The 13,243-nt window shown below is 38.7% G+C and overlaps 1 protein-coding gene across 8 annotated transcripts in view; it reads right to left on the bottom strand.

Annotated features, from left to right (window-relative positions):
* The window catches only part of ZMYM2 (zinc finger MYM-type containing 2), a 112,862-nt gene that overhangs the window by 73,145 nt on the left and 26,474 nt on the right, over positions 1-13,243 (bottom strand). For 7 of the 8 annotated variants that reach the window (XM_042459377.1, XM_042459381.1, XM_042459375.1 and 4 more), the window contains 3 exons: positions 12,579-12,864; positions 6,021-6,186; positions 5,258-5,470 (listed from right to left, as the gene is read on the bottom strand). In XM_042459377.1, the coding sequence (XP_042315311.1) occupies positions 5,258-5,470; positions 6,021-6,186; positions 12,579-12,864 (665 nt within the window). Of the gene's footprint in view, positions 1-5,257; positions 5,471-6,020; positions 6,187-12,574; positions 12,865-13,243 lie in introns of those variants that run through there. The other variant, XM_042459382.1, reaches the window with a different exon arrangement.

Below are 13,243 nucleotides of genomic sequence, written 5' to 3'. Positions count from 1 at the left end.
CACATACACACGTACACAAACCATCTACAAAGAAAATCAAGCCTGCCATTAATTTACTGGATACAGGCATTAATATCTGTGTAAGAAAAACTGTACACACTTTAATTTGTGAAGGACAAAACAGCACATTTGCACAATGGACCAGATGGTATCCATACCAACTTTCCAGCATACTACTGCATTCCAGACATAGAAAACCAGAGTAAAATCTGTAAACTGTTACACATACCATATATACTTGACAAGTTGAGAAGTTTAGGTTAAAAAATTGACCCCCCCCCCCCAAAAAAACCAACCCTGGGTCGACTTATACACAGGTCAATATGGTACCTGACCCAAGCCTCTCCCCAGCCAGGCTGCTTCCACAAGGAACAGCCCATCTGGGGAGAGCCTGGAAACGGTGACCGGTCGCCCTGCAACCTCTCTCCAGATGGGCTCCCTCTGAGGGGGAAAGCCCAGCTGAGGAGAGGCTGTGAAGGGCGACTGATCGCCCTGCAGCCTGTCCCCTGCTGGGCTGCCTCCTCAAATCTGACCCCTGAATTATCCACAGCTCATACCAAAACCCATAATTTTGGCCCTCAAAGTAGACTTCGACTTATAAACGAGGTTAACTTTTACTCAAGTATATACAGTAGCGCTAGTGACATGTCTTTTCAGAAAGACATATTCACACGTATCAACAAAAGTAACTAAATAAGGAGCCTTTCAATGAACATTATGAGTATCACACAAAGAGGTCAGGGGAAAAGTAGCACATTTTGGCATTTATACAGCAATAGTATAGCATGGATAAACCCAAGTACCCCTCAATGATATGCATACAGATAAGAAATATGATATTTGGGTAACAAAAATGTATTCAGCCAAGATACACATTACCTGCCTCTCATTGTATCAAGCATGCCACACTGAATCATCTTAAGACCACTTTCATGGCATATCTAGGAACTTTGAACTTGGGAGAAGTTGCCCATCAACCCAATGCCCCTAATTACCTGGTAATTTGGAACACAGAAATACCAACATTTTAGACACTGTCTCTATCTTCCCCTCTCTATCTACCATGTTTCTGCTACTTTTGAACCTGAAGGCTGAGGAAGCAGTCTGCACTTGGCGTGTTTGTTCTGTAGACAAACTCCTATCAGAAATCTCCACCTTACCTCTTAGGGTAAGGACAGGTTCATCTGTCCCTCCACCCTTCTTTTCTTTCTTTCTCTGGATGCTGTTTGTTCCTAAGAAGTTAGCACACATTTGTTTAATACCATAAAGAGGAAAACCAAAGACATTTTCTCTTTAGTACCACTTTTAAAACTCAGGTCAGCCTTTGACTTGGAAGCTTTAAAAATCTCATGGGAGACAGGTTACAGTTGTAAACCGCTTAGACACTGTTAGTTCACTATGAAGCTGTATATAAATGAAGCTGTTTGTTTGTTTGTCATTTTCCTTGAGTAACTGCCAGAATTGGTAGGTTCCTGGACCTTCAAACAGTAAAAGAGATTTAAGAAAAGAGAAAAAAACTCTCCAACAACAATAATTGAGTAATAATGGACAAGTCAAGACACGCACTTGCCCACTAGTCAAGTACCAAATGTTGACTTGAACATCAACCAACTCTAGAAGTTTTAATTATATTTTATTAATGCTTTCTATCCCACCAGCCACTAGATAACTGATTCAATCTTTAATTTTCTCACATTTTATTTCATACATTCTTAAAACTCTTCTGCATTAACCTATGTAATCTGGCTTATGTTAGTCATTTCTTACTTTTGTTTTTGGATTTTTTTAACACCAATGCCAGACTATTCAAATTAGCTCCCCAAAAACAGAGAACCAATATTTTGATTCAAGAAGAAAAGGCTTTACTACTACAGAACTCATGAGTCACGTATTACTAGTTTTCTTTCCAGATAAAGTCCTTTAACTGGAATACATTCCCTGGTTTAAAAGAAGAATGAACAACACAATGGGAAACACCCCGCAATGTACGGTCACAATATCCACCTTGAATCCCATTGTGGAAGAAAGGCAGGATATAAATCCTTGAAATAAAATAAAATAAATAAATAAAATTGTATTAAGCTACATGGCTCAATGGTCTGACTCAATATAAGACAGTTTCCTAGGTTCTCATCTGTGGATTAGTGCACTTTCAGATACCCCCTGCAAGTACAAACAGAAAACATCCTGCAACAGTTTCTAGAACTAATATTGTGATAGAAGCAATTTAAAATTCTGCTCCATTTTAATACAATAATGCTGAAATCAAGAGGTGAAGAGAAAGAGAAATTGCTGTGCAGCAAATAGGTGTGGAAGGCAAACCTTCCACACTGCTGAGAAAAATGTCACCAACATGAAGCACTTGCAAACCTACTGGCTACATAGTGCTATTTTCTCTGCAGTACAGCCATCATACCAAGAAAGGAGATATGCTTTAGTTTAGAAGAGTTCAAAAGCATTTTCCCATATGGAAGCCATAAAGCAGGAAAACATGGCAGTCCATAAAGAACATGAAAACTAGAACAGTGTTCTAGAAAAGCAGGTTTTAAGCACTGCCAAGTTAAAAATACACTATTCTGTGTTTATAAATGCTACCAAGAATAAAACTATACATGAAGAAGATACTAATGACCAAAGTGAAATGTAACTCAAGCAACTACTTCAAAAAAGTTATTTGTGAAAATGTATTTATTAGCAAACGTTAAGTAGGTAGGTACAATTATTGTGTGTATCAGTTCTGTTTTTTCCTACTACATACAACTCATATATTAGCAAAAAGCAAAAGCAGCAATTTTTTATAACCTAGAGTGTTTAAGTGGAACTCTATTTAACTTCAGTTCTGAGCCAAACGTTTCAAAACAGATTATATATCCAGTGAGTGTATTTCTAATATTCTGGTAAGGTATTTAAACAAATTTATTTTAACAATATGAATAACATAATTTTAACTAGTCTAGCATATAGATGTATTGATTTTTAAAGTAAAAAGACTAAAAGCGTGGCTTAAGATGCAATTCATTTACATTCCTTTATAATAATTTCAAAAACAGACTACTACAACTATTGCATAGAATGCTAAACAAGGTCTATGATGATTATGTATTACATTAGCATAATGTAGATCCTCCTACATTAGCATCAAAAATAGTATTTAGGTTATGATTATATAGGCCCAAAGAGCCATTTATTTATCAGTCATACTAAACTAAGAATTTAAAGCCAAGGCACCAATTTCCCATTTTTTTAATTCAAGAACTTTAGATCAATCAATAAAATGCCATTTACAATCCAGTAGCACAATCCACCTTTTCCCTACATATGGGAAGGAATATCAACAGCAAACCTACATGCTTGCCATCAGTGGAACCTAGCAAACTGTATATAAAGCCAGGTACACAGTAATGTGCTGAAAGCTGCAATAGGAGGCCTGTGAGTATCTTCCACAGTAAGATCCAATACCCTTGGCCTTTCCTCACAGCTGCACATGCCTGCTGTTCTGAGAAAACAAGCAGACTAGTCAGCAGTCCTAAGGAGTCAAACTTCTAGATTTCACTAAAGGATGCACAATGGGGTCTCCTACTGCAGATAACAGCTAAACAAAATTTTGGTTACTCAGTCAAAGGGCAACAATGAGAGAGAGGCCATAGTTGTGCTCTATAGTCATTACTTCCTAAATGGTAGAGGGATTCACTCAGTTTTATGTTTTGCATGTATGTAAATATCCAAACCCTCAACCTGCTAAATGTTTATGTTGCTATCTTAAATGCTCCTATCACTGCTTAGAAATCGAGTATGAATTTAAGAATGTTCTAAACAAATATCACACCACCTTAAGCCTCCCAAAAACATAAGAGAATGATATGTCAGAATAGAACAAAGCTTCTATACAAGTGAAGAAATGTACATGTCACAATAAACATGAAATACAGAGTTGTCATTTGACCACAATTCCATGTTCACTTGGAATTTCAGCAATGCATTATTGGTTGTGTGGGGAAATCCCATGTTATTCTTGTATCTTTTGGGTTCCTTCATGAAATCTTATTCAAGGCTTCTCCAAGTTTCTCCGTGGCTTCAGTGTATGCCTATCATTTTTAGTATCTTGAATAACCTATATTGCCCCTTTTGTATTGCTGTGTAATAAAACAACAAGGCCCATGTTACGTTTCTAGAAGTGCCATTTCCATATTATAAAATAAATAAATAGCATTTTAATATTCAGAACAGGACTAGTTAAAACAAAAATAATATCTTTCATTCAGTATAAAATAATTGTCTCTATAGTTTTAAAAAAAACCTGCTGCAATTACTTATTCAAAGAAAAGAACAGTAAATTCTTCCATACAAACTGGAATAATCTAAAAATGCTTTGGTGAAATAAAACACTGGTCTAGACCCACATTACTGTATCAATGCAGAGTACACACAAGGATGGTGATCAAAGAGAAATTCTCACCCCATCCTCTACTTTGCAGTCATCCTTCTGAAAAACCTATCCTGAAGGTCAAGGGAACACCTTGGGAAAGACACAACATATAGGCATGGGGTTCTATAGTGAGTGGGATAAATCAGAGACAATTTGATTGGAGGCACATTGGTCCAGTTAGTTTCAATCAGCTTAAATTCTGTCCCAGGGTTATTATGGGAATAAATAAAAAACAAGCCACAATTAGCTGCTTGGAGGAAAGTAGGATAAAAAATTAAAATACAAAATTTGCTATTTGAAATACTGATCGTTATATTTTCTCTCTGAGAGCCTGCTGTAAAAAGTTGTGACAACCTAGTTTTATACACTTATATTAGTTTTATTTGACATATGGGACAGGGGTTCACACTAACCAATTTGTCCCAGCACATTCATTTTCAAGATTCTCAAAGAGATAGTTATACAGGGAGGCAAACTCTGTGGGCAGGTTTTTCTTTGTTTTTTTCCCCCATGGTTTCAAAAAAAATTAGAAACTTCTAAGAAAACAGTTGTTGCCCTTTATGTAAAGATGAAGCAAGAAATCTAGTTTTATTGTCCAGAGAAACATGCCATGACTCCTAATCAGTAAAGCCAGGCCATGGTAAACTGTGGTAGTATTACCTCAACAAACATGGAGTGTCTGTAGATCTTCAGTTTTACCTTCACTTAACAAGAAATATTCTTCTAGACTATCCTAAATGTACACCACTTTTGTCTATAGAGGTTTCAGTACAACCTAGCTAAAGAATTTAACATATGCTATTAACTAAATGAAAATGGCAGAAGAGTTACCTGCTTGTATTCACTAACGCAGCTTTGGCAACAGAATCTTTTCGGCTCCCCATCAACCATAAGGATGTTGTTTGCTGCACCTTTACTGGGCAGGTATTCCCCACAATGCTCACAGCAATTCATGATTAAACCATTTGCCATACGATATCGGTTGAAGCAGTGGTCACTACACAGCTTATGGGTCATGTTTTTAAAGCTAACCTCATGACGTATCTAAAGAGTCAAACAAAGAATTTTACTATAAAAAGCCACATGCCAAAGGATAAGCTGTTTTATATTATCTGAGTCAATAACCACATACATTTAATAAAGCTTGAAGCTTTGTTCCATAAATGGAAAAAAGTTATCTTAATTTTTAACGATTCCTTTTTTTGAAAGTAATATCTATGGAACAAATTAATTTGCAAGTTATATTTCTGTCTCTGAATTGTATAATGATTAGTCAAAATAAATAATAATCTAAATAAATTCATCTCAATGATGACTGTAGCATAGACATTCACCCAAGGAACCTGAAGAAGTAAGTCAGGTATTTCAAATTTTGCTAATATCAGGCACGAGAATCTGTATGGTCAGTGCAAAAATTAAAGATCATATACTGAATATCAGTATATCAACAACATTTTATATGCATCTAGTTTAACTACCATAAATCATATAAATCTATGAAAATAATAAGGTAAAATAGAGATATATTGGGGTCTCCCAAGTGAATAATAGTGATAATATTGTTTTACTGCATAAAGAGGGGGAGCAAACAAACCTCTGTTAGTTTACCACAGATAGTGCATCTTGACTTATTCAAGATTCCCTTCGTAGGATTCTGTTTTTCTTCATAGAAGGACAAGCAAGATGTACTGCAAAACTCCTGGAAGGACTCACTTGAATCAACCTGAGCAACAATGGTACCTTTCATCGTTGTTATGTCTCTAAAAACAGGAATGGCATCTGAGTATTTAGCAACTAATTTCATATTCACAGATATTACAACACTAAAAACTCTTGTATTTCCATATTTATATCACTTGAACTCAAGTCCGCATTTGATGTGCTAATTCATCAAATAAAGAGAGGAAAACACTTGATATTATTTATCAAGATATCCTTCACTTATATTTTCTAAAATAAAATATGAGTTACAAATTAAACCAGAGTATATAAACAGAAGTCAAAATGGCAGCCCAAAAACTCCAATACTGAGGCAACTGAGGTAAATGTGTCTTTGAAACATGTTTGCCAACTTGTGTACGAATCCAATTTCTTTCAGCTTGCAGAACTCAGCAATATACATTGAATATGTAGAAAATAAGGGCTAGCCACTGTTTACCTGACACTTGCCCTTTCTGGATGATTAAACAGCAAAAGCCAGACTTGTGCTATGGTTAACCAAGACAATTAATGCCTGATTGCAGAAGGCAGTTATTCCTTCTTGCTTAAAGGACGCACTGATAAAGAAGCATTCCCTTGACCAAGTAACAGGGGTCACTTTTCAACTGGTTTGGACTACTGTAACACACTCAATGGGGGCGGCCTTTCAAGAATATTCAGACACTTCAGCTGGTCCAAAAAACTACAGCAGGACTATTAACTAGGGCTGGCTACAGGGAGAACAGTCCTATGGTTACGGAGGACAGCTAAAAAGACAAATAAATGCATACTAGAGTAAATCAAGTCTCAACTCTCCCTAAAGGCCAAAATGATAAATCTGAGAATGTCATACTTTGGCCACATCATGAGAAAACATGACTTGATAGAAGGTTTATTAAGGTAGAAAGGAATAGGAAAAGAGGAAGACCATATTCGAGATGGACAGATTAAATCAAGGAAGCCACAGCCCTGAATCTGCAAGACCTACTGATTAGGGTGACTTGGAGGTCTCTCACTGGTGGAATTGCCATACATAGATGGGGTCACCATATATACATTAAAGTTACATAAAGCATCATTTGTCATTATTTTTGTTTTCTTAATCCTCAACTGTAAACTTGCCTTTGCACTTCCGTTATTGACTTTTCTTCAGTAAATGTTCCAAGTTCACTATTTTATCCTAGGAATTTTGTATGATCTGCATATCTTAAATTGTTGATGTTCCTTGCTCCCATTTTCATGCTTCCTTCCTCCGAGTCTAATCCTGCTTTACATATGATATGTTCATATGTGGCACACTCTCTTTTTAAAGCCATAGTTTTTCATGATCTGTGCAAAGGCTTTGCGATAAACTATAAAGCACAGGCTGATTTGCTTTTGAAATTCTTTGATGTGTTCTCCAGTGTACCCAATTTATGTTTGTAATATGATCCTTCTTGCCTCCTCCTTTCCTACACCCAGCTTGGACAGCTGGTATTTTGTGCTCCGTATATAGTAAAGTCTTTGTGGTAGAATTTTGAGCTTCACTTTGATTGCAGGGGAAATTAAAACAATGGTACTGTGGTTACTGCAATTTCTGGTTTCCCCTTTCTTGTGGACTGGAATGTATATTGAGTGTATTCTATCTGTGGTTATTGCTATCCATATCTACTGCCTGATTTTAGTTAGAACTAGAGTAGATTATGTCTCTGTACACCAAAAGAGCTCTTTTGGGAAAGCCATGTGTTCTTGGTGATTTAGTCCTTCCAAGTGCTCTGAGTGTAGCTTGCACTTAATTTTTTAAAATCAGAGGTTTATCCTCACATAGCTCTTCCTTGAATGAATCTGTCATCCTTTCATCTTTTTTGTACATTTCTTCCAGGTATTGCTTCCATTGTCTTTTTATCCCTACTACTACTATTTCTACTTGTAATGTGTTCCCCTGCTAATCATAGAATATCCCCACTCTTGGTTTAAATTTCCCTTTGATTTCCCAGATCTTGTGGAACTCTTGTTCTTCCTTTCCCCCCCCTATTTCTCAGCCTTATTACAGTAGTTCTCCTTGTCCCTATGCACAAGTCTATTTCTGTCACCTTTTACTTTTGCATCCCACCTATCCTTAACAGCTTAATCTGGATGATACTGATTATCAATTCAGTGCTGGCTTTAATACATATCTACAATTGTTTACTGCAGCCGGCTGCAATCTTTCCTAAGTCAGTCTATTTTGGCATCTATGTCTTAGCCCAGGGTGGTTAAAACTTGGGGCAGCCACCCCTAATTTTTTACAGTCCATGCAGCATTTATGGAATCTGAGGGAACGATCTCCGTCTGGGAATGGACAGGGGAAGCGTGTCCCTGTTAGTGCTCTTGGACATCTCAGCGGCTTTCGATACCATAGACCATGGTATCCTTCTGGGGCGCCTGGCGGAGGTGGGAATCGGGGGCACTGCGCTCCAGTGGTTCCGATCCTACCTCTCCGGGAGGTCCCAGATGGTGCAGCTGGGAGACGTGCGCTCCGATGAGAGGGCCCTTACATCTGGGGTCCCTCAAGGAGCCATTCTGTCTCCCATGCTTTTTAACATTTACATGAAACCGCTGGGAGAGATCATCCGGAGACATGGGGCGCGGTGTTATCAGTACGCTGATGACACCCAAATAGTCTTCTCTATGTCTCCGACTGATGCAGTGACCGGGATTGGCGTCTCTCCTCTCGTGGCCTGTCTGGAGTCGGTAATGGGCTGGATGAGGGACAACAGACTCAGCCTGAATCCAGAGAAGACGGAAGTACTGGTGATAGGTTCCCCCGGTCCGGGGCTGGCGGTGGTTCCACCTGTCCTGAACGGAATCACGCTTTCCGTGAAGGACTCTGTACGCAGCTTGGGGGTGCTCCTGGACTCGTCGCTCCACCTTACATCTCAGGTGGATGCGACGGTCAGGAGCACCTGTTATCAGCTTCGGCTGATACGCCAGCTGCGTCCCTACCTCGACCGGGGAGACCTTGAAACTGTTGTACACGCCCTGGTAACCTCTCGTTTGGATTTCTGCAATGCGCTCTACATGGGGCAACCCTTGTACCATACCCGGAAGCTGCAACTTGTGCAGAATATGGCAGCCCGTCTGGTCACTGGCACTGCCAGGGCCAGTCATATAACTCCAGTCCTCAAAGACTTACATTGGCTGCCTATTCGCTTCCGGGCGCAATACAAGGTGTTGGTAATTACCTATAAAGCCCTAAATGGCTTGGGCCCAGGGTACCTGGAGGACCGCCTCTCTCCGTACAATCCGCCCCGCGCACTTCAATCTTCAGGGCAGCTATTGTTAAGAGTTCCAGAGGTGAAATATAACTCCACCTCTAGGAGGGCTTTTTCCATCTCAGCCCCCAACCTCTGGAACGCGCTGCCCTTTGAGCTCCGCTCAGCCACTTCCCTACCTCAATTCAGGAAGGGGTTAAAAACCCATTTATTTGAACAAGCTTACCCTGACCAGTAATTCTTCCCCCCCCCCCCATGTCAGCATTGTTTTGCCGACATGTTATTTTTATTACTTTTATTGAATTGTTTTTAATGTATTTTATTGGGTTCTGTATAATTGTATTCTTATTCCTGTTGTTCACCGCCCTGATTTTATAGAAGGGCGGTATATAAATAAAATAAATAAAAAATTTTATTATAACGAAAAATTGGCACTTGGGCCTACCACACTTTCCTCTGGCTTAGTTACAGCATGTCTGTTGTTGTTATATGTAATCAAGCCATCTTTGAATTATGGTGATCCTATGAATGACAAGCTTCCAAGAGACCCTGACATCAACAGGCTTGCTCATGTTGGAAATTCAAGGTCTTAATTTCCTTGATAGAATCATTCCATATCCAAGATTGTCATCTCCTCCTATTGTCATTATCACCTTTTCCTATAGTAGATTACTACCATTTCTCTATAAGGGGCTATCTCTGAAATGCATCCACTTTAATTGGCATAAAATGTGGCTGGACAAATAATGTGTGCATCAGAATCAGGTTCATATTACTTTAGTATGCAAAGGCCTTCGTTGGTTGCCAATTGCTTTTCACACTTAATAAAACATTTAAAATCCTGAACAGCATTGGACTTGGTTACTTCCAGTCTTTTTATGAAATAGACTGGTTCTTAAGATGAACAGGAGAGACTTTGCTGAGAACACTGCCACTGGCATAGACCCTTTTGAAAAGCATGCATGAAGAAACTTTCTCTTGTGTTGTTCCCAAAGTGCTGAATGCACTTATGTCAGAATTACAACAGGAACTTTCTCTCTTTGATTTAACAAAAGGTATTTTTAATCTTTGTTTCATCTCCTAATCTTTGGCCCTATTAAGACTATCCTTTTCATTCAGCTCTTGTTACTTTGGGCAGTATCATTGTTTTAGCCTTTTTTATGATTCTTAATAATGTTTATTATTGCAATGTTTTTGTCCCACCTTTCACTGAAAAACAGTGTTCAGAGCAGCTAACACACAACTAAAACTAGTTTAAATAGTAACACTTAATAGTGTCCACTTTTCCAAAATGTTATCCCTCCCCCTCCCATGCTACATATCTGTATCACAATTTTCCTCGGCCAGTATAAAGTTCATTAACATCAGCCCCTACAGAGCCTGTCTCTATGAGCTCCCTTCAGAGAGACCTCCATTCCTCCCATGTTTTTCACTTCAATAATCAGGATGGCCATTAGTCTGTAGTACACACCTATCATCATCTCTCTGAGCCAATAAGATTAGTTTACTGTACCTCAATTGTGTAGCTATACAGGCTACATCTCTGTTGCTTGAGCAAAACAATATAGATTACCATATTTTCCAGCTTATAAAACAACCCCCAACTTTTGTAGAAAAAATATAGAGTTTAGGATATACTCACCATATAAGACTATCCCTTTTCCTGTGAAGCCTGCAGCCAGCCTTGCGCACGCATGCCGGCTTCCAAAGGCCTCCGGAGGCCTGAGAAGCCGGCAGCCAGCAATAGGAGGGCGGCGGCGGCAGCACAGAACAGGCCAAGTAAGTGTGCCAGGTCACAGGGCTCTCTTGTTGCCCGGCTTACCCCAACGTATAAGACAACCCCCAACTTTTGACCCAATTTTAGAGGGTCAAAAAGTCATCTTTATACACTGGAAAATACGGTAGTGTTTATGGATACTGTGTGTCTATCACACACAGCATCCTGTTGCTCTCCTGGGAGTGATCAGGGTTCAGCATTTAAAAGAAAATAAGAAAGCAGAGGGATGACACAATCCCATGGCCAGGCTCTAATCTGGAAATGTTGCATATTGATTATCAATTCAGTGCCGGCTATAATACATGTCTACAATTGTTTACTGCAGCCGGCTGCAATCTTTCCTATGTCGGTCTAAGGCAGCATTCAAAAATATAGGATCACAGTTCTGTTCACAGAACAGATAGCTAAAAGAACAGCAGGCATGTACTAGATTCTCTCTGTAAATGTAAAATCTCCTCCCAAAAGATTTATGCAAGTTTCAGAACCACAAACACACTCAAAGAATTAACAATCAGGCAATCTAACCATCTAACATATACTAGACTAGATAGGTAATTATTGTTTTGATGGGTAATTGAAATAATAAAAGTTAGTAAAAACTGGTATGGCAGCATTCTTAATATTTAAGAAACATCTGATTTAAACACTATCACTATCATATCATAACCAGAGTTGTCACCATACAGGGCACTCACTTCCAACAGTGCTTACTTAAAACATTTGCAGCAGCAGGTTGAAAAATTGCATTCGTGTTTTCCACAGTTCTCCCCAACTTTATATTTTCCCCTCCCTCCCCCCTCCCTCCCTCCCCTTCTTTAAAATGAGTCTTCTGGCTTATGTGTCCATAAAACTGCAGTTAAAACTTTTGCTTAAGTTAGTTTTACCAGAAATGTGAGAAAGAGAATTCTGACCAAAATGCAAATAATAATAGTAAGTTTCTCCCTCTTTACAATCTTCTAGCTTTGTTCAGAATTATACTATACATAGAAAGGAGTAATTATTTAAAGAGGGGGAAAATGTGTTTTACAACTTGACTCTACAAATAATGATCTAATAAAAACATAATAGCCAAATCATGGTTTGCCTGTTGTGAACGGCTTGCATACTTTTTTCTTTTGCCAAGGTCAAAACACAGTTTGTGTCCCAAACAAAACTGAAAGCCATGGTTTAAGCAATGGATTTCAATTTTGTTTTGAAGCCAAGCTATGGGTTTGATTACAGTAAGAAAGAGGAAGCTTGCAAGCATGAATATTGTTCACCAAGGTTATCACCGTTTTCACCATTACAACCTATCCAAGCTAATGCCAAGCAGAAATGCATACGGGTCTAGAAGTTCACAATACAATTATGGATGGCAATGCAGTTATTCATGTCCTAAACAGTAAAAGAAGCATTTCAGTAATTTTACTGACATAGATCAAATAGTAAAAGATAGCCTACTTACTTTTTGCACATAACACAGAGTTTCTTTGGAGCTGGCTTATGTGAGAATGATGAAAGGCAAGTAGTGGAACAAAAGAGATGGACGGATCCTTTCCGCTGATATGCAGTCTGTCCCTTCTGCAAAGGTTTTTTGCAGTTAGCACATGTGACTTTCACCTGCTTAGAAGGTTGCTGTTGTGCAGGAGGCTGGAAGACTTGCTTCGGAAGGGATGCCACTGGTGACAGAGAATCCACACCTGGTTGTTTTTGATTCCTTGGAAATGAAGCTGACTGGGATATCCAGGAATCTTTAAGGGGTAAAAATGAATCAGATTAAGCAAACAATTGGTTCCCAGTTTGTCTGAGAACAACACACTTGCAAGCAAATTGACAGTAAGTACAATACTTCTTTGCTAGTACAACGATTCCTATTGAGGGCAATATATTCTATGCCACAATAGATTAATCACTGAAATGACAACAAAATCATGCCTGGTTAGAGCATCTTCCACATCTGCAATGATACTGCAAAATACTTTAAAATGTGAAGTGATGGTCTACTAAGAATAACATCCTTACAATATCTCAAAAAGTATAGGAGATTCTAAATCAATGCCCTAAGTTCAGTGAAAGCACGGGCTTTGTCTACAATATCCATTTCCATTGATGGAGGATGGAAGTGGGTGT

Source organism: Sceloporus undulatus, chromosome 3 (genome assembly GCF_019175285.1).
Source record: "Sceloporus undulatus isolate JIND9_A2432 ecotype Alabama chromosome 3, SceUnd_v1.1, whole genome shotgun sequence".
Lineage (NCBI taxonomy): Eukaryota > Metazoa > Chordata > Lepidosauria > Squamata > Phrynosomatidae > Sceloporus > Sceloporus undulatus.
Note: the sequence above shows the minus strand (reverse complement) of the source record. Positions and strands in the feature narration are given on the sequence as shown.